At 37.4% G+C, this 23,326-nt stretch overlaps 1 protein-coding gene across 1 annotated transcript in view; it reads left to right on the top strand.

The window, feature by feature from the left end:
* The window catches only part of CTDP1 (CTD phosphatase subunit 1), a gene marked incomplete at its 5' end in the record, with an annotated part of 120,495 nt that overhangs the window by 72,069 nt on the left and 25,100 nt on the right, over nucleotides 1–23,326 (top strand). Inside the window, one exon of the mRNA XM_082499664.1 lies at nucleotides 7,577–7,761. Coding sequence (XP_082355790.1) covers nucleotides 7,577–7,761 — 185 coding nt within the window. The remainder of the gene's footprint in view (nucleotides 1–7,576; nucleotides 7,762–23,326) is intronic.

The raw sequence follows: 23,326 nt of genomic DNA, 5'->3' as shown, positions 1-23,326 counted from the left end.
AGGCAACCTGTTTGGTTTTGTTTTTTTTGTTGTTTTTTTTTTTTTCCCCCCTGCAGTATCTGCCTTTTAGGAGCATGCTATATTGCCCAGGGCTGCAATTAAAACGTGTGCAGACTTTATAGCTAATGCCGTGCAGCAGAGTTGGGAACTACATCTATTGGGACTGCCATTGCCAGTGTTTGTTCCCTGGCAGGGTCCCAGTACAGCCTCCAAGGTTGTCGGTGGGAGCTCCTTTAAGTAACTTCCACGTGGTATTTTTAAATTGCTGTTTTTCAAATCTGAGCATAAGCAGCTGCGCCTAGCGTAGGGCCAAGGCTTGAAGCTGTTGGTTTTTTTCTTACTTAATTGCTTTTCATCCTAAAACTGTTAGGTCTTCACCAGAGGCTGCTAATATTTCTATGTGCAATTCAGTAACAGTAGATGAGCAGAATTCCAGACCACAAGTGCCAGGAAGCACACTTTACAGGTTTGGTCTTGCTCTTGTTGTAAAGCCCCGACTTCTAATAGAAATCTGTTCACTGCCTAAACTAGAAAAAGCTATCCGTGGATAATGCCCCTTCACAGAGGAAAACAAGGCAGTCACCTGCCACTCAAAAATATACCATAAGGTATTTAGAAAAGCAAGGTGTATTTTAAATAATACATTTTGAGAATGAAGATCTCTTGTTCTGGGACTTTTGCTGCTGAGTAACAAAGCAATAATGTCTTTGATTTCATTAATATTGTTGTATTACAAAAACACAGTAAAATGTTTTCATGATTCCTTAATTGCTAATGGAGAAACTACAGATTTTTTTACTTTTGGGTGGGTGGGGATCTTTTTGCTGAAAGGTAGAGAGAAACACACAAAGTGTGTTTATGAATAGAACAAAGAACAAGAATAATTAAATATAGTAGATGGTAAAAGTTATGAAGAAAAATGTTTCCTTATTTTGAAACTAATTGGATGTTCTGAAACCTTGTCATAAAACTTTTTTTAAACCATTAAAACAGGTTCTACTTTGAATTTTTTCCACAGTGTGAATAACTGGTTGTCTGTAATTATTAAGATAAATTCACTTGACTTCAGGTATAACCTTTCTATAAAAGGTTTGTTTACTTTTGGAATTTCAGTGGAACTGTCTTCAAGTACAACTTAAAGTTGTACTTAAGTGGTTTTTTTTTTTTTTACACTTAGGTGTTGAGGTGGCGCTTTTTTTTTTTTTTTTTTGCTATTTGGCTTCAGTTGAAGCAAACTAGGCAGCCTTGCTTGAACCTTTTGAAGAACATAACTTCATTGAAAAAGAGTTCTCATTCTTATCTTCTTTGACTGTGATACTTTGTCAATGAAATGTTCTCAGTGACCCACATTGCCATGGGACGGTGTACGGCTTGTATGCATGTTCAGAAGCATTGCTTCCAAATTACATGTACCTTTTGGCTGGTATTGAATCTTCCAGGGCTGCAGCACTGTGGTAGAGTGCTGCTGGGTGACCTCTTGTAAATTGGATTATGGATTATTTAGTTATCAGTACTGTATTAATTCCTGCTAACTACTTAATAGTGTAGAGTTAGGAAACTTTTTACAATATTATTTCCATTTACTTTGCCACTGACAGAACAGTTTTGTTCTCATATCTCTGTGCTGGAAGGTTAGGAAGTTCAATGCGCAGCTCCAGGAAGATGGAGCCACCACTCTCTCTGATTTGATTTGCAATCTAATACCATTGTTCACTGTTAATTTCACAGGCTCAGAAGTGCCTTTTTAATTTGTAATTTTCAACATCACTTTTTCCATTTACTGTTTCTTTTGGCTTCTCTTTAACTGCTGTGTTAGAGTTCCTTAAATAGTCTGCTGATATTTCTAACACTTCATGTAAAATATATGTAAAAAATGCACTGATGTACTAAAAAGCAATAGTTTGGGACAAAGCAGAAGGGAATGTTGGAAGTGGAGGCAGGGGTAAAAATTATAGGGTCAAACAGAGAATTATGGGAGCTTATAAAAGCAAGCTCTCTGTCCTCTAGGGAAATTTTTCATATTTCACAAACAGCCTGCCCACCAGTTCTTCTGGAGAAACAATGAATTACATGGAAAAGCATCTTTAGACAGTATTGCTAATGCACTTCAAAGCAATTAGGATGTTAGCAGCATTTGGAAGGTGCCCATGTTTAAAGGACAGCTTTCTAATGCATATGTGGCTTAAGATACTTTAGACGTAGAGGGTAGAATTAAAAAGAACTGACTTTCATGTTCTCTCCCTGTTTATGCACATTTATTTGATAACTTTTAAAATACATCTAGGATATTTACAGCCTTGAGCAGTTTGTGTCCTGTAGTTTAGAAGTAACCTGTAAGACCAAAACACCGGCTTTTTACTTTTCATTTTTAATAACAAATAAAAAATCTTCACATCAGTCTCAAAATATGTTTCGGTAAAAAGATAAAATGTCCAGCAAAACCAGCCCCAAACACTGAACTGGTTTGGTTCTTAGGAACAGTTTTGAGCACACTGAGGTTTCAGGTTATCAGCAATGTATTTAAGTATATTGAAAAAAGGTGTGGTGTACATTTCATTATTAACTTTTTCAAGATCACCAGCCTATTACATTTCAATTAATTTATTATTAATTAATCAATTAATTAAATACACAGTTTGAGATGTGTATTAAAAAAAATTGGTATTTGTCATGTTTACGTTAGGTATACAATCCTGACCAGAAACACTGAGAGTCAGACTTACTCAGCTAATTGAAAGAATACTAAAAGAAATGCAGTGCAGACAAAGCTAGTGAAATCTGAATTGGCATGTGAAACCTGTTTGCCTTTTTCAGTCTGGTATTTGTTTGCAGAGCACCAATTTACCCACTAATTGGATAGAGTTGGTGGTCTGCTGGCTTTTATGTTTAATAACTACTAAGAGGGCATCGTGGTCCCTGGCCCCAAACATGGCAGCATTTTAAAGTCTTTCGAGAGAATACCATGTTTTACATGGGGATACCTGCAATTACTGGTGTACCTGGACATCTTAATTTCATTTTAGAGTTCTTTTTATGAATTTATGTGCCAGGGGAGAGGGGCAGATATAAGGTATGTATTGAAACCTTTTGGCACATTCAGATGGCAAATTATATTAGTATCTGCAAGTTCTTCCTAAAATGCAGTGTACTCAACTTAATCTCAAATATGTGCTTAGGAGACACAGGCTTTATGCTGAAATGCAGTTGGTTTTTATCTGTGCTTACTGTCAATAATGGTTCAATTGTTTCCATTGCTAACAATGAATAGTCATTTTCGTGGCAGTAGAAACAAACCTAATGAACTCTTTGTAAATACTTGGGTTTTTTTTCTGGTTTTCCCTTAACTTATGCAATCAGTTTGAGCAAAAGTATAATTGGTCCTTTGGGAAGGACTGGGGGGGGAAGGGGACGCAGAAATTGTGTGTCTTTCATGCAAAACTGGAGCACAAAACGAACAGCTGTATATCAAGCTTCTTGTAAAAATTTATGTAATTCCAATAAAGAATTGATTCAGAGTATTTTACTGCTTTTAAGAGAGATCATTTAGGTAGTTACATATGTGGTCCAGCTACTGTCTAAGGTAGTTAGTTTCTTGGTTCTATTAAAACTTGAATTTTTAAATATTTGCTAGTTTAAAAACAAGAATTAAAGTTTATTTGCAGCTCACTTCTTTTTAATATGTAGTTTACATTACTGCATATGTAATTGCTTCTTCAAAAAAAAATGTAAAGCATCATGATAGGTCTCTGTCAAATCCATATTGCTGTCCCAAAACATTGCCTGTAAGTTATCTTTCTAACAAATTGAGGTTGCTCATGACAGTTTCTTTTTTGGTGTTTTCTCAGAGTCTTGATTCATTTTGAATGTGTAAACTCAACTTCTGGAGTAAGAACATTTTCCAGCTGACCCAGTTTGTTAATAGTACAGAAGGTTTTGGCTTTCTTTTTAACAAAGCTTTAGGTATTTTACAGCTCATAATCAGAGAATGAGACTGAAAATCTCATTGCTCTTTGGTCTGTATTTTGTCTGCATGAGTGTATGCTGTGTTCCTCCTAAATGAGAAATAAAATAGCTTTGTCAGCTGAGGACTTTTGCTGGCTTTTATAATCAGGTGCTTAAAAGAATTGTCAGACTTTTCATTCTCTTGCTAAATGGAACAATTTGACATCTTCAAGGGATGAATCATTTTTCTTTTTCAATGTTAGTCATTCTTGCTGTGTTATAAAAGTCTTTAAGTATTATAAAGATAGCTGCTATGGTAGTGTTTAAGCAGTAAACATCCCATCAGTGTATTTTAGCAGTAAAATTTGGTATTAGCTGGCATTTTCTTCTGAAGTGCTATGTTCCATTTGTATTAATCACATAAAATCTAATGTTATAAGCAGAAGTTGTAGTTGGTACATCAGTATCTGTCTTGGTCTGAACCAGATTGAAAGTTTCCCCTTTCTTTAAACTTTTTGATTTGTTTAAAGTTAGTGATGTGTCTAGGTAGATAGTTGCTGCTTAAATGATAATGTGCTTTTGTTACCTATTAATTTGTTGAAGTGAAGAGCTTCAATCTCGCTGCCTCAATGAAAACATAGTTTATTTTCCATTTCTTTTGAGAATTCTGGAAGATGAAGATGGTAATCTTTATTTTTTCAGCACTGCAATTTAGTCAATAGTTAGGAAGGAATCTGTATTTTGGGAGTCTTTCTACTTAAAGTGGTTGGTAAGGACCATCCCACGTTAATTGTTTTCATGTGCAATGGTTTTCAAAACTTGACATATTCCTATGATTTAGGCATACATTTTTAATGCTTTTCTACAGAAATGGGACATGTATGTTCACAACTAATTTAGTAATTCTAATATTAAATGGCATTCCAGACTTCAAAAGAGTAATGTCATCTTTGTGCAAAAAGACATGGCAATAACTAGACTGCTAGTCTGTCAAAACTGTTCACACAAAGTAGATTTTTAAAAGACTATAAAAGTTCAGTTTGAGAGACATCTGAATGTCTCTCAACCTGACTTTGTCCTTGAAAACCTTAACATATTTTATAGTGAAAACATAGTTTTAGGCATATGATTTTCTGGAAAAGCATTACTTTTGGAATGAAGGAATTTAATTTTAAATGTGAGACTTACTGGAAAGCAGTTGTTAGAGCTGTAGATCTGTGCTGCCATTTGATTGTCAGTTGCTGGCCATGTTGTCTACAGGGAGTATCTTCTAACAGCGATACACATCAATTCTGTACACATCGAAAAATCCCTACCTTGTGTACTTTCCACACTTTTACCAGGTTCACTGTTGGCTTATCTCTAGCCATGTTTTCAGTCTTCCTGACCCTGGATTGCGTTTCGTGATTCTTATTTTCTATGGGTATGACAACTTCTGGTCATTTTTGGACTAACATGATTTGATTTGACACAGCAATTCCTGAAGTTTCTACCTGAAATACCATCTGTGTTTAGATGCACTAAGCTGGTACAGTGTTCTTTTTTTATTATGGTTTCTTTACAGCTTTCACAATGAAAGGGCTGGGCATTAGACAGCGATGTTTCAGGTAGTAAAAATGTACCAAGACAAGGGCCAATGGAAAACCAGCTTAAGTTTTAAATCTAAGAAGCCTGCAAGTTAGTTTTCATTTTATATAGAAGTCATTCCATCCAAGGATAGTATAGCCCGCATTTTTGAATCCAGTTTTAAAGGTTCAGTTGTAAAACTCAAACAATTACATATTTAAAGAAATTGTTTTTCACAAGTATACCTTGTAACAAAATGTCCTTGCTTTCCCTTACACTGGCAAGTCTTCTCAAAAGTATTATTTTAGGATGTTTTGAAGTACTGCTTACCTTTTTTTTTTATTATTATTATTATTCCTTCTACATCATTTCTCTTTTGCAACAATATAAATTGGCACAATCCTCAGTGGAAAGTAGCACAGGATAAGGAAGAAAAAATATCTGCTGCTACTCTCAAACAGGAATAGCTGCGTGAGGCTTGTGGAATGATAATAAATCCCCTAAATCTGTCTGTTTAGCAGAGGACTGAAGACAGATGCCACATATTCCATCTTTCTGAAATCAACAGGAGTGTGGTGGGAGTCACCTATGGGCTTGGTGAAATTGCTCTGTGAAGCCCCTTCATCATCATGGGTCATACACCTTTACTCTCTGTTAGGACATCAGAAAAAGAAATGGAATAGGTCTTTGACTGTTACTGAACTTCGGTATTTTCTATTTCCTCTCCCTCCTTGCTTGTAAGCTCTCCCTTAAGTTCACTTTCTCTGAAAAAAGGTACTTTATTTACCTTTACCATATTTCTAGTAGAGTACTGGTGAGTTGTAGGTCTTCTGCATTTAGTTTGGTAAAGAAAGGGCAGCTTTGACTTTCCTTCCATGCATATCAAAGTAAACAAAGAAATTAGAGGTGCATTTATGAAAGATGAGATATAAGTGATTTTCTTACAGCTTTCTTCTAGCTTTTGGGATTATCAGTGTAAAAGCAGTGGACAAGCAGTGTAAAATCTTATGGGCCATGTTCATATACAGAGTTTTTCTTCTTGATAAAGCAGGTGTGGCACTAGTGAGAACAGAGGGTAGTTGTGAAGCCTGTTTTAACTTACGCTGAGATAAGCTGCTTTTAGGAAAACTTCTTAAATATCAATAGTGAAATACTCACTCGTAGCTTCTTTCCATGTCCTCTGGTATTCACAAAAATAGAGACACTGTGGGGTCTTCACCTGTGTTTTCTCATGCTTTCATCTCTTTCTGAAGGTGGAATGCTGACTCAAAGAGAATACAACCTTTTGAAGCTCAGCAGCGTAGCTCATGAGTATGATTTGCTTTTAATGATAGTTTCAGCAGTTCCAGGCCTGTCAGAGCAAATTAGTGTGTTCTTAAAGGAGTATCAAATCCCATGTTAACTTTTCAGAAGCAAAGGCCAAACAATTATTTAACGAAATGTGTAAACATTTTGATAGATTTGTTTTCAGTAATTAGCATAAGCAGACAGTCAGGTTTGAATGGGCTTCTGTATGTTCTGTTCTGTTCATACTGTATTACTTAGGAATACATGTCTTTAAAGTTATACATCTACCAGGGAATACCTGTAAACATAAGAATACTTAATAGCTAGAGATTTTAATATGCCTTGCTCAAGTGATTCTATAGGTTATACTAGTATAAAATATGTATAGTATAAAGTGTATGTTATGTGTTACAATAGTATAAAGCATCTATCCCTTTAATTTTGTAAGACAGCACTTTTTTCATAATATGGTTTCTTGTTTACAGCTGTTCATGTTATAATAAAATGCAAACACCTTCAAATGTGACTGTATCATGAATGTGAATATAGGTATATCTAAAATTAAATGTAGACTAAATATATTTCAGTTGAATAGAAAGTAGCTAGACCTGTTACAAGAAACTGCGTTGAAGGCATTGGGGTTTAATTTGAATTTTGAAGGAGAAGGTCAAGGAAAGTTGAAGCATGTTCTTACCGATTATTTAAGAGCAATCCAATAATTATGCAAGATTGATATAGAATAGTCTGTTAGCAGATACACTGACTGTCTACTCTTTGGCAGGTGGATGACATCTTAGGAGAAGGCAGTGATGAAAGTGATAGTGAAAAAAAAAAGCCAGAAGAAGGTGAAAAACCTCAGATTAGTGCAACAGAGCCTCTAGGAATGAAAACAGATCAGAGACCTGGATCATCATCGTCATCATCTTCATCGTCAAGTGCAAGAAGTTTAACAGGCAGTGTGCCCAGGTATGAGTTTTTCAAATGTAAAAAGAAGCGTTAATAATGTTTCATTGTGTTTGTGCGCTATTCAGCATGCTCTTTGGCAGTGCAATCTTTACATTGTTGTTAACCTCTGTGTGTAGGTAACTTTTTTGTAACTCAGTGAAATTGTCGTGCTTATCTCTGCAATGGTTTTGGGTTTGATTTAGGAAATTGTCATAGTAAATGTATGTTGAGAACCAGGATATCACCTGTTTTGAAAGAACTGAAGATCACTGAACCACGTTGATTTTAAAGTAGTCTTGATCCTGAAGCAGACGTAGGACAGTGTCCTCTGCAGTGTTACTTTAAGTAAAATAAAGCATGGTTTTGGAAAGCTATGTTTTTTTCATCCTGAGTTTTTGAGATATTTTTGTATGGAAAACTTGTAAAAATGAGGATGTTGAGATGGTTTTATGCTTTAGTCTTTTGGAAAGAAAGCTTAAGGGCTTATTATACTGCAGGAAGTTGTGGAGAAGTAAAGAAGTGACGGCTGCTCCTTTGTGGGAAAGACTATTTGGGTGTTAAGACTACAGAAAGCTTCCAGGTCTCATGCGTGAGGCCTCCCTGAAGCACAGGGGGTTGGAGGCAGCTTGCTGGTTTTGCGTCCCTCTGCTGCCAAAGCATAATTCATAGCATGTCCATGAGCTCTTGCAGCTTGATGTTTGGTAAAGGGCAGTTTTCTGGTGTGGGGAGGTGGGTTGGTTTTTTGTTCTGTTTTTTTTGCACAGGTTGGCCACCAACAGGAGACCTTACCCTGAGGCAGAGCAGGAATGAAGGAGAAAGGTTGAAAACATGAAGCAAACTGACGCAGTGATGCAATGAAGTGTTTGAGTGGATTATTTTAGTCATGAAAGGTTACAGCTAAAAAAGCAGGGTGGTTATTTGAAGTAATCTCATAAACCACACTGTTTAACTTCATTTAGACTCCACATGCGTCAGATAGGTTTGATCATGTATTCACTGAAAACCTTTATGGATTTTTTCATTTGATTTTCATAGGTTTTGTTCAGGTTCCCAGTGCATTCTTAATAAACTTCTCTCTGAATGCTTTCAATTCACAGTGCCAAGGCCAGTTTTTTACAGGGTTTAGTTCCAGTCTTGGTAATTTCAGTTTGTGTAAATCTGATATAAGGGCTAAGGGTTGCTCTGCTGAGAATTTCTTTACTTTGGAATGGAAATTTTAATACTTGTGTTAAGGCATGTTTTTCAGTTTAAGAAGGAAGTATTCTCCTCTGAATAACTAGTGAGAAGAAATCTAATAACTAGAAGTTTTATCTATTAGCAACAAAACTTTGCTTGGAGAATTTGAACCTCCTTTACAACAGTATAGCTCAATGAAATGTTTTCTTTAGCAAAATTTCTTACTGATAATTTCTGCATCAGTCCTGAGTAGATTATACTTTTGACTGATGGAGGAATCGTAATTTTAAGAACAAATGGGTAACTTACGTATATGAAATGGTACTTTGTGCTCAGACTTCAGCTTAATTTCAAAACATCTGAAATGCTTTCTGCTTTTGTACAATCACATTTTGAGTTTCTGCTATGTATTTCTTACTAAATTCAAGAAAAGCATTTTAAGTTACTTTGCTACAGAGTAGTATTGATCTGAAGTCTTTCAGGGAGCCTCCAGGCTTTGAAACTCTACATAGACTAAATCTTTGAACTCTGGTTGAACTAAAGCACATTATTTTCCTCATTTTTAGCTCTCTGATCAGAAAGAATCTGCATATTAAAGCTGTCCTTTGAGTTCTTCCAAAACGGGTTTTGCCAATCTGCCTATGCTTCATTGTCCTAATGAATGAAAATAGTGGTTTAATTTAATGTACAGCTGTGTTAGATGATTCATGATGTAAGGTAAAACTTCAGCTACCTATAGAAAGGGCTTGCTAGTTCATAATCAATGAAAACTGATCTCAGAATCACAGAAATTCCTTGATTGTCTTTTCTGTACCTGTTTGCTAGGCTTTTAAAAGGAACAGTGATACTTTATGTACTCCCTTAAGAATGTCTTCAATTTTTTTTTTAAATGTTTTCCTTTCAAAAATAATAGCACTTCCTTTCAACAGCCACTCTGCTAGAAGACAGAAATTATAGTTTTGCTCACATTCTTGCTGCCAAAAAGACTGCTGCAAATTCCTGCGCTGAATTTTGTTGATGACACCTTTCATCCTAATTGAACCACTATATTCACTGTCACTATAACTTTCTTCCAGTTCCCAGTCTTCAGACACTTGTTTTTGGTCCCAAGATTCTCAAAGTTTTTACAGCTTGATGCTTCCCAGGCTGTCAGCCTTGTTTGTTATTAATAGTCCACTAATTTTTTTTTTTCAGTAGCAATTTCAGTGACAATCTATTCAAAATGTATTAAGGAACTAACTGATATATGGTCAAAATCTTGTTGAAAGTACCCTCAATAGCCAATAGCACATCAAATATGGCTGACAAAATAACTGTAGAAATTCAAGCATTCTGCCAAAGAATGGTGGTCCTCTGTTTTGTTATCCAAGCAACTCATTGCATTATTTCATGAAGAATTCCTCTCTAAATGATGCAAGTATACTGTTGATCTGTTCTTTAGAATATAGAAAAGCTGAAGATCTGAATTTAGAAATATTGGTGGTTTAAAGTCATCCTTTCCTGCCTCCTGGATTGCTTGCTGCATCAGCATAGCTCACTTAATTGTCAATTAGTCTGTTTGGTGAAGAACCTCTCTGTAAGGTCACCCTAGACAGAACACATTGTGTGAAGTTGCTTTTAAGAATTATATCTTTCATTAGCTCCTTTCCCTTGAAGTAGATTTTATTTAAAGAGACACTCAGTATGGCTAACTGCGAAATGAAAAGGGGATCGATATTCCTGTATTTGGTCAACACTTCGATGTTCAAGAAAACATGCTTTGTTCTGGAGAGAAAAAAATCGTAAAGTAAACAATTACTTGTTGTTATAGGTAATTGGAAAATTTTGTTTGTCTGAAGAAAAATTTAACTTTATTTTGCTCTCGTTGATACATCTTTTCCCAAGTAATTGCTTCAGATATGGTGTGTGGTTATTCTGAACCACTTAAGTTTCTGGAGCAGTATTTCAGTCGTGCTGAGGTCCTTTTGTAAGTCTCCTGTTCAGATCTCCCTCTGTAAGAACTGGAGTTAATTATTGGAATTGGCCAGAATTATAGTATAAGCCCGTTTCTAAAACTGCACTGTGATTTTTGCCTGTGGGTCTGCCATGTCAATGGTTATGGGATTACAGAGGAAAACAGCTCATTTTAAAGACTGTGTTCCCTCGAAACTTGTTGTGTCTATCTTTGTATTGCAGAAGCAGCATTTCAGTTAAGTGTTAGTGAATTAGGTTGAATCTTGCAGCTTGTTTGCATGGTTTAACATCTGTGCATGGAATTAAGATTGCTGGAAAATTTCAGAAAGCAAGTACAGCCCATTTATTGATACTGGTATCCGTGTATCCATGATCAAACAAAATACATTTGATAGGAGCAGCAGTTGATTATTGTTCCTTGATGTAGTTTGGTAAAATAAATGCAGTTTTCCTACTAGAGTACTACATGTTTATGAGCATCTCACTCCATTTTAGTGATACAGTAGGTGTCCTCACTAAAGGAGGAAACCCACTCAGCCTTTGAAGACAATGAGTAATCACTGAGGGGAAAAAAACAGACCTAAAATCTACAAAATTAAAGATCCCTGACAGGCAACTAACTCCTCTCCCAGTTGTGGAAAAGCTGATTTGCTTTAAGAATTTGCAGTGATATGTGGCATTTGTCAGCTTTGAAGATACTTCCCTGGAAATTCCTGTTCTTAAGGTGGAGCAAGTAAAGGAAGCTTAACACAGATGATGTGATGGCTCCAATTTAATAGATTGTTACACTTCCCAACAACTTGAAATTTTAGAAAAGATTGAGTCTGTGTCACAGAGAAGAGCCCAAATTTGTTTCTTTAACTATTGCCATGATTAGTCCTGTAAATTCAGTCTAATTCAACATCTTAGAGAAAAAAACATGCTTCTGGTAATAAGAGAATGTGATTAATATTTGGTTTATAGAATAGAAAATTCTGATTAAAAATTTTGCAAGGTTACCACAAGTACTTTTTTCTCAGGTTTAAAACTTAATTGATATGGGTAATAGAACGCCTGAACTAGTTAGCATGTTTCAAGTCTGCACAATACTCTAGTGAAGAGTTTAAACAGCTATTAAAGAAGGGTATTTTGAGGCATCAAGAATTGAAACTTTTAACTTCCTTTTCCCCACAAGTGTTGATTGAATGCAACCTCTGAAGTGGAAATTTTTGTTGTTTTCTGGTGGTACAAATTTTTCCTGATACGATAGTTCTCATAGTTACAACAAGGTAAGAGTATGTTTAAATAGCTGAATTTCCTTGCATTTCTAACAGTTTGGAAGTAAACAGATTCTTTATATGTAGTACACATAAGTGAACAAAAGACAGAATTTTAATGTCACTTCTGTTTGGAAGTGATTTTGATGAAGACTCTAAGAAGGAGGATGGGTCTGGGCCTGCAAAGCATAATTTGCTTTAGTACTGTCATTATTGAATTGAGTGTCCACTGTAAACATTAAAGATATGTTTACATTTAGGAATGTTTTTACTTGAAAGCTCTTGTGTTATCCAGAATTTCTACACAGAAAAATCGATCCTGGAGCAATAACAGCTTTTTGAAGCAATTTTAAATAAATCAATTTGTTTCTTCCAAGGGTGATTTTCTTTTTTCTGTTGTTCTTTTGTTGGGTGTTTTTTAACGTTTCTAGTCCCAAATGCTCTGCCCTCTGTACTATGTTGAACCAACAACTCACTTTCACTGATTGACAGCTAGAAAATTGTAGATCCTGGTTCCAGAGGGTTGAATAAATGGAAACACACAAAGAGGCAGAAAGCATTGATAGATCCTTAAATTAAACAATAAAATCAAAAACACACAGGAAATGAGTGAGTGATTGTTGATAACTATGGGTTTTTTCTTAGCACAGAAATTTTTTGGAGTTTATATACATTTTCTCATAAAGAAAACATGATATTGAAGTATCTATACTGCATCTATCCCCTTCTTTACCCCACTTATTCACACTGTTTCTGACTAAGATGATAGAATCAGAATATTCCTAATTACCTTTATTTAGGGTTGTAATGAAATACAGATATAAAACTAACTGCTGATGTGCATGCAGTTGTCTTGTAAAAATGTGTTCTAGTGGTGTGAGGAGATGGGCAACAAAGAGTTGCTGCATAATTATTAAACTGCAGCCTGGTAAAGAATTCTTTGATGGGGGGGCAAATATCTAAAATACTTATCCAACCTGAACTTTTTACTTGTTGTGCCAACTAGAAATCATACTGCTGTAGTGCTTACAAGCCTGTTACATTCCAAGTCCTTCCAGACTTTCTTAGCTTAAAAGGGCTAAAAAGCAAAGCAGGGCAGAATGGAGGCTTTGGCAGGTGATAAATTGTTGTGATGGAAGGCATTTGGCTTTGCAGAAATGGTCCTCAGGTAAACATTCTAATAGGTGGGATCAGTAGCATTAAGTTGCCTGACACTTCCTTCTTGCATAATTCCATTTTACTGGCTTTAACTTTGCCAGGCAAACTGCTAGAGCTAAAATACTCTGACTTGCTCTGGGCTTCACACTTTATTGCTTTTGGAAAACTGAAGTTAAAAAGATTCGGCCATTTAAGAAAAAACAGAACTCACTAGTTTTCCAGTATTGAAAAAACTGCAGCTTGGTAACCCTTGATTTTTGGAGTGCTGGATCTCAGGTGACAGGTTGCATATGTATCAACGATGTGCAGTTGTTTCAGTCCCCCGTGAAAATTGTCCAAATGTGGCACAGTGCCAAGTATGTATGTTTCTCCCAAAAATTTGTTAGGCATGTGTTAGCCTATCCTTAGTCACGTTTTATGCAATTAGTAAAGTATTTTACACCAAGTATTTCCTGCTGGAGAAACTGAAAGTACTGTAATCCAGAACACATAGGACTCTGAAGGTAAAGACATATCCTAAAAAACAAGAGTTCTACGGCTGTAATCCTTGTCTGATTAGGTAAGGTTCCGATTAGCAACCACCTTCAAAGGTTCATTAGGGTCGCTTTAGGCAACTGGAGAACATCCCATCAATATTTAACCATATTCTTTAAATAGTAAGAACGTTATTTCTTTTGATAATTGATAATTTTGTTTCAAATATATTGTTAAGGATGATTCTCAGCTTTTTATTGTTGTGTCTCTCTCACATTCCTGCTAAAATTGACCTCTCCAAATCTATGTGTATCTGAACCAGTCATTCTATCCCCATCTCTCCTTGGAGAAAAACAGGTAGTTTGGGGAGACAGTTTATTTCACCAACTTCAAAAGTCTACACCTAGTAAGGTACATCTTACCCTTTGGTACTACTTGACTCTGTTTTAAGGCATAAAACTTTATTTTTAAGAGCAAACCATGCAAAGGATAGCTATACTTGAAAAATGTAGTTATAGCCTGTGCTTTGTTTCCTTTGAGTAGCTTTGTTTCATGAAAAGTAGGTTTGATTTGAAGTGAAAGACTGTCCAAGCTCTTAAGGGATTCCTTCCTCATAGTAATCTTTATCATAAGGGTCAGTATATACTGGTGAGTTATTCTAAGTCTGTTTTAACCCGTTGATTTCTGCAGCTCTAACTGAAATTCGAAAATCTAGTGGATTTTTAAGCAGAAAAGTTGAACAGTATTAGAATGTAATTGCAAATGTCTAAGGAAGTCACTGACAAACTCAACTGTTATAACACCATATTGGAAGCTTTTTATAATTATCAGTGGCAAATTAAAAAATACAGGAGGAATCAAGAGAGCTGGAAATCTTACTCTTAAAATTGCATCTACTAAACAGCGTGCTTCTGTTTATCATGCCACTTACTATCTTTAAACTAGGTTCCTTTTTAAAGATGCCGATCATATTATTTGACTGTAAACATACTTCTAAAAATTATTCTTATACTATGGCCTCACAAATAATGTATATAATCGGTTGTGCCTCATTTGCAAGTGTAAATAACATTGCAGTTTTCTAAGCCATTCTTTCTTTTGAAGGACTATTTGAAGACTTCTACAATACAGAAAACAAGTATTTGAATGTCATAAGTCTTTAAGTTTGCATGCGTATTTTCACCAAAAGATTGCCTCTAAAATTTCATTTTGATCATATAAAGATAAAAGCAATCTTAAACAACTGCCTGAAAGAATTTCATGTTTAAATTTAGCTATATATTGCTCAGTAGACTTGAATCATTGTAGATGCAAACCTGTAGGCTTCTTAACAAATCAGGAAGAATTTTCACTGTATATTGTTTAAAACTTTTCCTTGGTTTTAATTGTCATTTGTTTGTGAGGCAGCTGCCTGTCTTACAGTACTTGCACTGTCAGACACAAACTGAAGTGGCATGACCAGAAAGGCGGGGAGTTCTGTCTCCTCATTAATGAGGTTAATCATCATCAGTTTTCCTTGTAAAATGCTGAGTTATTCCATATTTAATTTAAAGCTATTACAGAATGTAGTATTTAAGCTGTCTTATTAGAGAAAGTGCTTGGTTTTTTTCTTCTGATTATTAGAGCAAAATGGAAGATCCAGCATGACTCCTGTCCCGAGGAAGGAGTCAGCTGCAGGCAGCGCTTCTCTGAATGTTTTCTCAGAGGGGAAGGGCACAGCAGAGGGTGGGTTTTTTTTTTCCGCCACCATGCGAGGTCATGTTGTGAGAGCAAAACTACTTTTTGCCTCCACAGCAACCAGGAGAACTGCGAGGCTTGTTTGGTACTCCTGGCTTGGAAAACAATTTACTACTCAGACCGCTTGCTGCTCTTCAGTGTCTCCTCATATTAGAAAAGTAACAGTTGTCTTGTGTTCAGGAGAAGTATTGTTACGGGCAAGTCATTTAGTCAAAAGAGGGGAAAGGAGACCTTCCTGCGGGCAGGGACTGCAGAAATCTGTCTTCTTTGTCAGCCTAATATTCCGACGTTTTTCCACTGGGAAGACATCTAACTTCTAAAGATGCTACTAAGCAGAGTTTATCTGGAATTTCTCTTTTTGTTCTCCAACAAGGTTTGTAGGGCTCAGTGAAGAGGGTTAATGGTATGAAGGATCCCGCTAACTCCTTAGGTCCCTCTGCCATCACGCTTGTCCAACAGTATTCAGCTTTTGGCTGTTCCTAGAGCATTGTTCACTTCTGTTTAAAGCCTGGTTTTGTTCTAGAGGTTTGTTCTTATCTGGGTAGAAATACTACTTTCTTTTAAAGGAATTCGAGGAACACACAGGTGGGGTAAAAGTCAGTGAGGGATTCTCTCTTTTAGTCTACATTCCAGGTGACTTAAGGAGTTAAATATGTATTTCTACACCTGGTTTATAGACACACACACACACACCCTCCATGAAAATGTTGCAGCATCTTATGGCTTTGCATTAATGTTATTTATTTTATTTGAAAAATATATATGCTGAGAAATTCCAAAGTTTTCTGACTTTGGCCAAAATAGATGTCTAGAGAAATTAGTTTGAAAATAGTTTTGTGTTAAAGGTTTAAGACGTTAATGCTACATACTGTTTCAGAGCTACTTTATTGATTGTCTTTTCCTAAGATTTAGAGAAAACTTCCTGAATTTAAGATTGAATCATGTAGCTCTTTTATACACAATATTTGAAATAATGGTATTTGTAAAATAACAACAATATTCTAATTGTTTGCTGTGCCTGAATTATGTCTTTTAGCTAACTTGTTCACTTATCTTTTCTTTATCGGATGCACAGGAGGAGTTGTAATGCTTCATAGATTGCTTTTCACAGAGGATTCAAAATTCTATTGCTGTAAAAGGATTATACCTAATTTGCTCTGCTTTGTTCTGTGTAACCTTCCTAGAAAGTTTTTACTAACAGAAAGGTGTTTGTAGGTCTGTCTTTGCCAAAAATTCTATTTTCAAGTTTTTTTCAATATTAAATTAAATTAGGTCTCTATTCTGCTATAATGAGCGCCCTATAAAACTAGAGGAATTTTTTTTTCCTCCTCCACAGCTATGAGGTGTAGCTATGGTATATTATGCCTGGGGGATCAACTTTAAACCATATGGAAATGTTGGGCTGAAAAATGGGTATGTGTTAGTTTTATTGGGGGGTTGTGGCATTGGTGTGCCAGTAGCATGTGCAGAGGAGTGGGTTTTCTATACCCATGTAAACCCGCAGGTGGATGGAAAGATGCTGAAAGTTATTAGTAGGTAGATGTGGTATAAGGAACATAAATGTGTGATGCTATTTTCAACATGCTATTTTATTTCGTCTTATATAAAAAAAAAAAAAAAGCCAGGCATTCCTGACTAAGTTGATTAAGGAATATTACATTTCTATTTAAAAAAGAAGGGAAAGAAAACCCCACAATAACTTCCACAAATGAAAGGACATTTAGGCGATCTGCCACAAAAGAGGACAACGATGTTAGAAAGGGAAGTTGGCACTGAATGTTTCTTTTTAGGAAGACTGGATGGAGTGCTGTAATACAAGTAAAAAAACCTCAAAATTATCCTCTCAGTGAAAAATATTTTTCCTCTTTATCTGCTATTATATGCTATCTGATTGAGGGAACCGTTCCCACATTCCCACGGGGGGGGGTGGGGGGGGGTGTAGATATAAGCTATACCATTTTACGTGTTTTTTAGAGAGAAGTAATCTTTCTATTAATATCTTAAACTTCCAGACCTGATCTGTGTATCCTTCACTTTTAGTTTTCTTCTGCTGCTGTGGTAAAGAAGTTTTTATTCCTAATTTAAAGGAATTAAGCTTTATGATCTCATATGGAAAAATTCAGATCGACAAGTCTAAAAATTCATAAATCATAAAGCACAGTTTGAACTACTCTAGCTGTTCAGGAAACAAAATTAGCAAAATCATAAAATAAAATTGTCAGTAATTGGGGTGTAATTTATTTCTCTGTTAGTTTTAAAGAATCTTCTGGTTTATATCTGTATGTCATTCAGCTACAAAAAGAAAAAATATTTTGTAACACTGCTGTTTGATAGGCTATCACTTGAGGTATGCAGGATTTGGCTCCTTTATGTGCTATCAAATCACCTTTTCAGCTATGATTTCATTACTTTAATGAACAGCACCCTTACACCAAATGTACTGGCGTCATGACCAGCCAGCATTATAATAATGTATAATAGAAAAATATTGCGTTGTGCAGAAAATTCCAATACTCTCCCATTTACAAGGGACTTAACAAAACGTAAGTTATTTTCTCTGTGGAGCAGTTGAACGTTTTTCTTTTTCCATTTGCCTAATCTCAGTTCTGATGATTTCCCAGTGGTCACACTTCCAAAGTTGGTGTAAACCAGATGAGCATTAATGATGATGATGTGACTGGGTGAGAAGTAGAGATTATTGGTAGATTAAACCAAAAGTACTGGGGCTCTGCAGATGTATGATTTCTTTCAAATTTCTTCAAAAATAAATCAGAAAAGAAACTCTAGCACATATGGTGGTAAATGTTTGAAAGAAGCTGTGGGAAATGAAGAAGCAGTCTCTGTGTATGTAGCAGGTACCCAGCTCTCAGTGGAGAACCAAATGGTGGTAGTGAACGTGCGCTGTGGTACTTAAAGGTTGTGTCTACATTAGCGTTTTAGCCTAGGTCAGGACTGTGCCTCCCAGATGGGTCTTAGAGTTCACCCTTTCCTTTAGGTCAATCTAAGCTGGGATTTAACTCCAAGAGTTTCACAAAATCACGGAGTTTCAGAGTTGGAAGGGACCTCTAGAGATCATCTAGTCCAACTCCCAGTTTGCCTGCTCTGCTCTAGCCACTAATACACCTTCAGTCCACAGGATGAGCTAATCTCTAGTCTAAAGTAAATCTCTATTTCTGTCTTTAATCAGCCATATGGTCCATGTGCAAGAATGCCAAATGTATTTTCTTGGTACAGTGTCAACAGAACAGTGGTAAATAAGTCACCTGGAATATTATTCTATTTAAACTTTTATATGCTTTCAGGGTTGGATTCCTTTTCTGTCACTTTTCATAGTGTCTTATATCTAGACAGTAAGCACAACTTTGTATTATTCCTTCTTGATCATTTGAATTGGAGTACACTGCTTTATTTTAAAATTTCAAGTGGTAAATTACTTACATTACAAGAGTGGCACTGATGAATGGCAAAATCAGCTATATAGCCAAATGAATGCATGGCTTAGTTTCATATAAAAGCACTCAATTAAGTAGATGAGACATTCATATCTTCAAGCTTGTTAATGAATTTAATGGCCTACATTTTCAAGCTGTTACTAAAAATACACCTACTACAACTTCAGTTAAGTTGCAGATTAAATTACACTTGTGTTCCAACTGCTGATTAGTCTTGTTGGTACACAGTGTGCATGTGGATGTCAAGAAAATTGTAAGAAAAATACTTGAGAAAATGAATCTGAATATTCAGTAAGCTGGGGACAGAAGTGGTTGCAGCTCCCCTCAGTTGTTTTTTGTTGTGGTTTTTTTTTTTTTCAGAGTTTTCTCTGCAATTCTACAACTGGCTTTACTCCTATATTATGTTGTATGTAAGAATCTGCTGTCATCCAATTACACTGGGAAATTATAATTTATATTAGAATGTCTTTTCTTGGCTGTGTGTATGAATTGTATATACAGCCTGCAGGAAGACTTAAAGCTGAAAAGCTGCAATAATTAAGAATCGGTTCTCCATAAACTAAGTTCCTGTTTAGGATGCTTACCGAAGAAACCAAGCAGCCCACCACAATTTTGATGTACCCAACAGAAGCTAGAAATCAAATTCATGTTGTCTGTACATAGATGGGCTTCTAAGCAGATGATAGCATTGCTCCAGGAGAGGAGTATCTGTCACAAAAAGTAGCCATGCAAGTGATTTTTGTACTCTGAACTTGTAGAAGATCCAAGAATTTGGGTGAGGCATGAAACTAGACCTAAGTCTGAGATGGCAAAGAAATTGAGAACCAGTACGTTGCTCATTCATTCAAATAAGTGTCTTGCATTCTTCCTGTTACCAGACATCATCTGTATCAGTAACCAGCTGGGCTGTGTCTTGAGATGAGAGAAGAGAGTACTATAACATGGCACGTATAACATTTAGTTATGCTTTTATTTTGAAGTTTACTTTTGGACAAAGCTTAATTATCTGTAATGTGTACAAACATTTTCTTATACTGGAATATTGTTTTATGAAGGCAAGTCAAATGTTTACTACATTATTTCATATGTATTAAGCTTGATTATAATGTCAGCTCAAAAATCTATCAGACAGTGGCAAAGCTGCGTTTTATTTCTAGCCCTGGATCTGCTTGGATCTAGAATTTAGATCTTTCTGAAAAAAATATTAGATTTGGTTTTCACAGGGCCAGTACTTCTTGCTGGAGGTAAACTTGCTGTGAGGACCTCTCTTTTTTTCCTGACCGTACACCCCTCTGTTGGGTGTACTTTCTCACTGTGGTTTATAATTTCATAGACAACAGGAACACTGTGTAAACAAACACTCAGGGAATAATCTAACAGGCAGTTTGTACTATCTTCTGTTCTAGATATGTGACCTGCTGCTGCCTTGAGAAAATCAGAAAGCTGGATCTGTACTGATTCATTTATTCACTCTGTTCTCTGTAGAGCCTTAGTCATGCATTACCATACTCTCAATGTTTTCAGTGGTATAGTGTTGTGTGATATAATGTATAGTATATAGTGAAATTTGCTGGAAAGGCAGCACAGCCAGGCACACACATCTCAGGAGGTTTCTGCAGAGCATTGATGATAACGCTTTGACACAGGTGGTGGAGCACCCAATGAGGAGAGGTGTGCTGCTGAACCTTGTACTAACAAACAAAGAAGGACTAGTTGGGGATGTGAAGGTTGGGGGCGGCCTCGGCTGCAATGACCATGAGATGGTGGAGTTGAGGATCCTGTGTGGAAGAAGCATGGCAATAAGTGGGATTGCAACCCTGGACTTCAGGAGAGAGAACTTTGGCCTCTTCAAAGGCCTCTTGGAGGAATCCCATGGGTTAGGGAACTAGAAGGAAGGGGGGGGTCCAAGAGAGCTGTTTAATATTTAAGCGCTACTTCCTCCAAGCTCAAGATCAATGCATCCCTATGAGTAAGAAATCAAGCAAAGGAGGCAGGAGAGCTGCATGGATGAACAAGGAGCTTCTGGAAAACCTCAAATGGAAGAAGGAAGTTTACAGAATATGGAAAAAGGGACTGGCCACTTGGGAAGAATATAGGAACATTGTCAGAGTATGCAGAGATGCAGCGAGGAAGGCTAAGGTCCACTTGGAATTTAATCTGGCAAGGGATGTCAAGGACAAGAAGGGCTTCAAGTACATCAGTAGTAAACGGAAGACTAGGGAAAACATGGGCTTGCTGCTGAATGAAGTGGGTGCCCTGGTGACGGAGGATACAGAGAAAGTGGAGTTACTGAGTGCCGCCTTTGCTTCAGTCTTTACTGCTAAGGCTGGCCACCCAGGAATCTCAGTCTGGAGAAAGGAAGACTTTCCCTTGATCAGGGAGGATCAGGTTAGAGATCATTTAGGCAAACTTGATGCTCACAAATCCATGGGCCCCGATGGGATGCACCTACAAGTGCTGAGGGAGCTGGCAGATGTTATTGTATTATTGGATTGACCTCCATCATCTTTGAAAGGTCATGGAGAACAGGAGAGGTGCCTGAGGACTGGAGGAGGAAAGCCAATGTCGCATTGGTCTTCAGAAAGGGCAAGAAGGAGGACCCAGGAAACTACAGGCCAGTCAGCCTCACCTCCATCCCTGGAAAGGTGATGAAACTGCTCATTCTGGATGTCATCTCTAAGAATGTAGAGGAAAAGAAGGTTATTGGGAGTTGTCAACATGGATTCACCGAGGGGAAATCACGCTTGACCAATCTGATAGCCTTCTATGATGGCATGACTGTCGGGGTAGATGAGGGGGGAGCAGTGGATGTTGTCTTCCTTGACTTTATCAAGGCTTTTGACACAGTATCCCATAACATCCTCATAGGTAAGCTTAGGAACTGTGGGTTAGATGAGCAGACAATGAGGTGGATTGACAACTGGCTAAATGGCAGAGCTCAGAGGGCTGTGGTCAGCAGTGCAGAGTCTAGTTGAAGGCCTGTAGCTAGCGGTGTTCCCTAGGGGTCAGTACTGGGTCCAGTCTTGTTCAAAATATTCATCAGTGACCTGGATGAGGGGACAGAGTGTACCCTCAGCAAGTCTGCTGATGACACAAAACTGGGAGGGGTGGCTGACACACCAGATGCCTGTGCTGCCATTCAGTGAGACCTGGATGGTCTGGAGAGTTGGATGGAGAGGAACCCGATGAAGTTCACCAAAGGCAAGGGTAGGGTCCTGCACCTAGGGAGGAATAACCCCATGCATCAGTACAGGCTAGGGGTTGACCTGCTGGAAGGCAGCTCTGCAGAGAGGGACCTGGGAATCCTGGTGGACAACAAGTTGACCAGGAAGCAGCAATGTGTCCTTGTGGCCAAGAAGGCCAATGGTATCCTGGGGTGCATTAAAAACAGTGTGTTCAGCAGGTCGAGGGAGGTTATCCTCCCCCTCTACTCTGCTCTGGTGAGGCCACATCTGGAGTACTGTGTCAAGTTCTGGGCTCCCCAGTTCAAGAAGGACAGGGAATTGGAGAGAGTCCAGCAGAAGGCTACCAAAGATCAGGGGACTGGAGCACCTGTCTTATGAGGAAAGGCTGAGAGACTTGGGTCTGTTTAGCCTGGAGAAGAGAAAACAGAGGGGATCTCATCAATGCTTTTAAATATCTAAAGGGCGGGTGTCAAGAGGATGGGGTCAGACTCTTTTCAGTGGTGCCCAGTGACAGGACGATGGGCAATGGTACACAAGAAATTCCATCTCAACATGAGCAAAAACTCCTTTACTTTGAGGGTGGCAGAGCACTGGAACAGGCTGCCCAAAGAGATTGTGGAGTCTCCTTCTCTGGAGATACTCAAAACCCTCCTGGACACAATCCTGTGCAATCTGTTCTAGGTGAACTTGCTTTAGCAGGGGTTTGGGACTAGATGATCTCTAGAGGTCCCTTGCAACCCTTACCATTCTGTGATTCTGTGTATAGCCCAGGTTTCTTTAGCTGTAGTCCTTTTTTTTCCTCTGAAAGCTGATGCATCAGTCTGTATACACTAGAGACTGTGCAATGATTGATTATGATAGGCATATCTACATCTGAGAAGTATGTAATGGATGAGTTTGAGTGGTATTTGAGGCAGTGGAGGATGAAAATGCTGAGAAAAGTAGATATCATTATAGCAAGTTGTCTGTCTGCCCGTCTCTGTGCTCTAGTGCTGCTGCTGGTTTGTTGTTTTTTTTTTTTCCAAAAGATTTAGAATGTGTTTGGGTGGAGGACAAAGAGAACCGACAAGGAAGTGCCAGAGATCAATGCTGGTCAATACTCAAAGTCTACTGGCCCTCAGATGAGTGCCAAGGTGCTCAGCATTGGGAGCATATCCCATGACAGAGGAGATGAATGATTTCACATCTCTGCAGT

Source organism: Vanellus vanellus, assembly GCF_965231255.1.
Source record: "Vanellus vanellus genome assembly, chromosome: 2".
Taxonomy (NCBI): domain Eukaryota; kingdom Metazoa; phylum Chordata; class Aves; order Charadriiformes; family Charadriidae; genus Vanellus; species Vanellus vanellus.
Note: the sequence above shows the minus strand (reverse complement) of the source record. Positions and strands in the feature narration are given on the sequence as shown.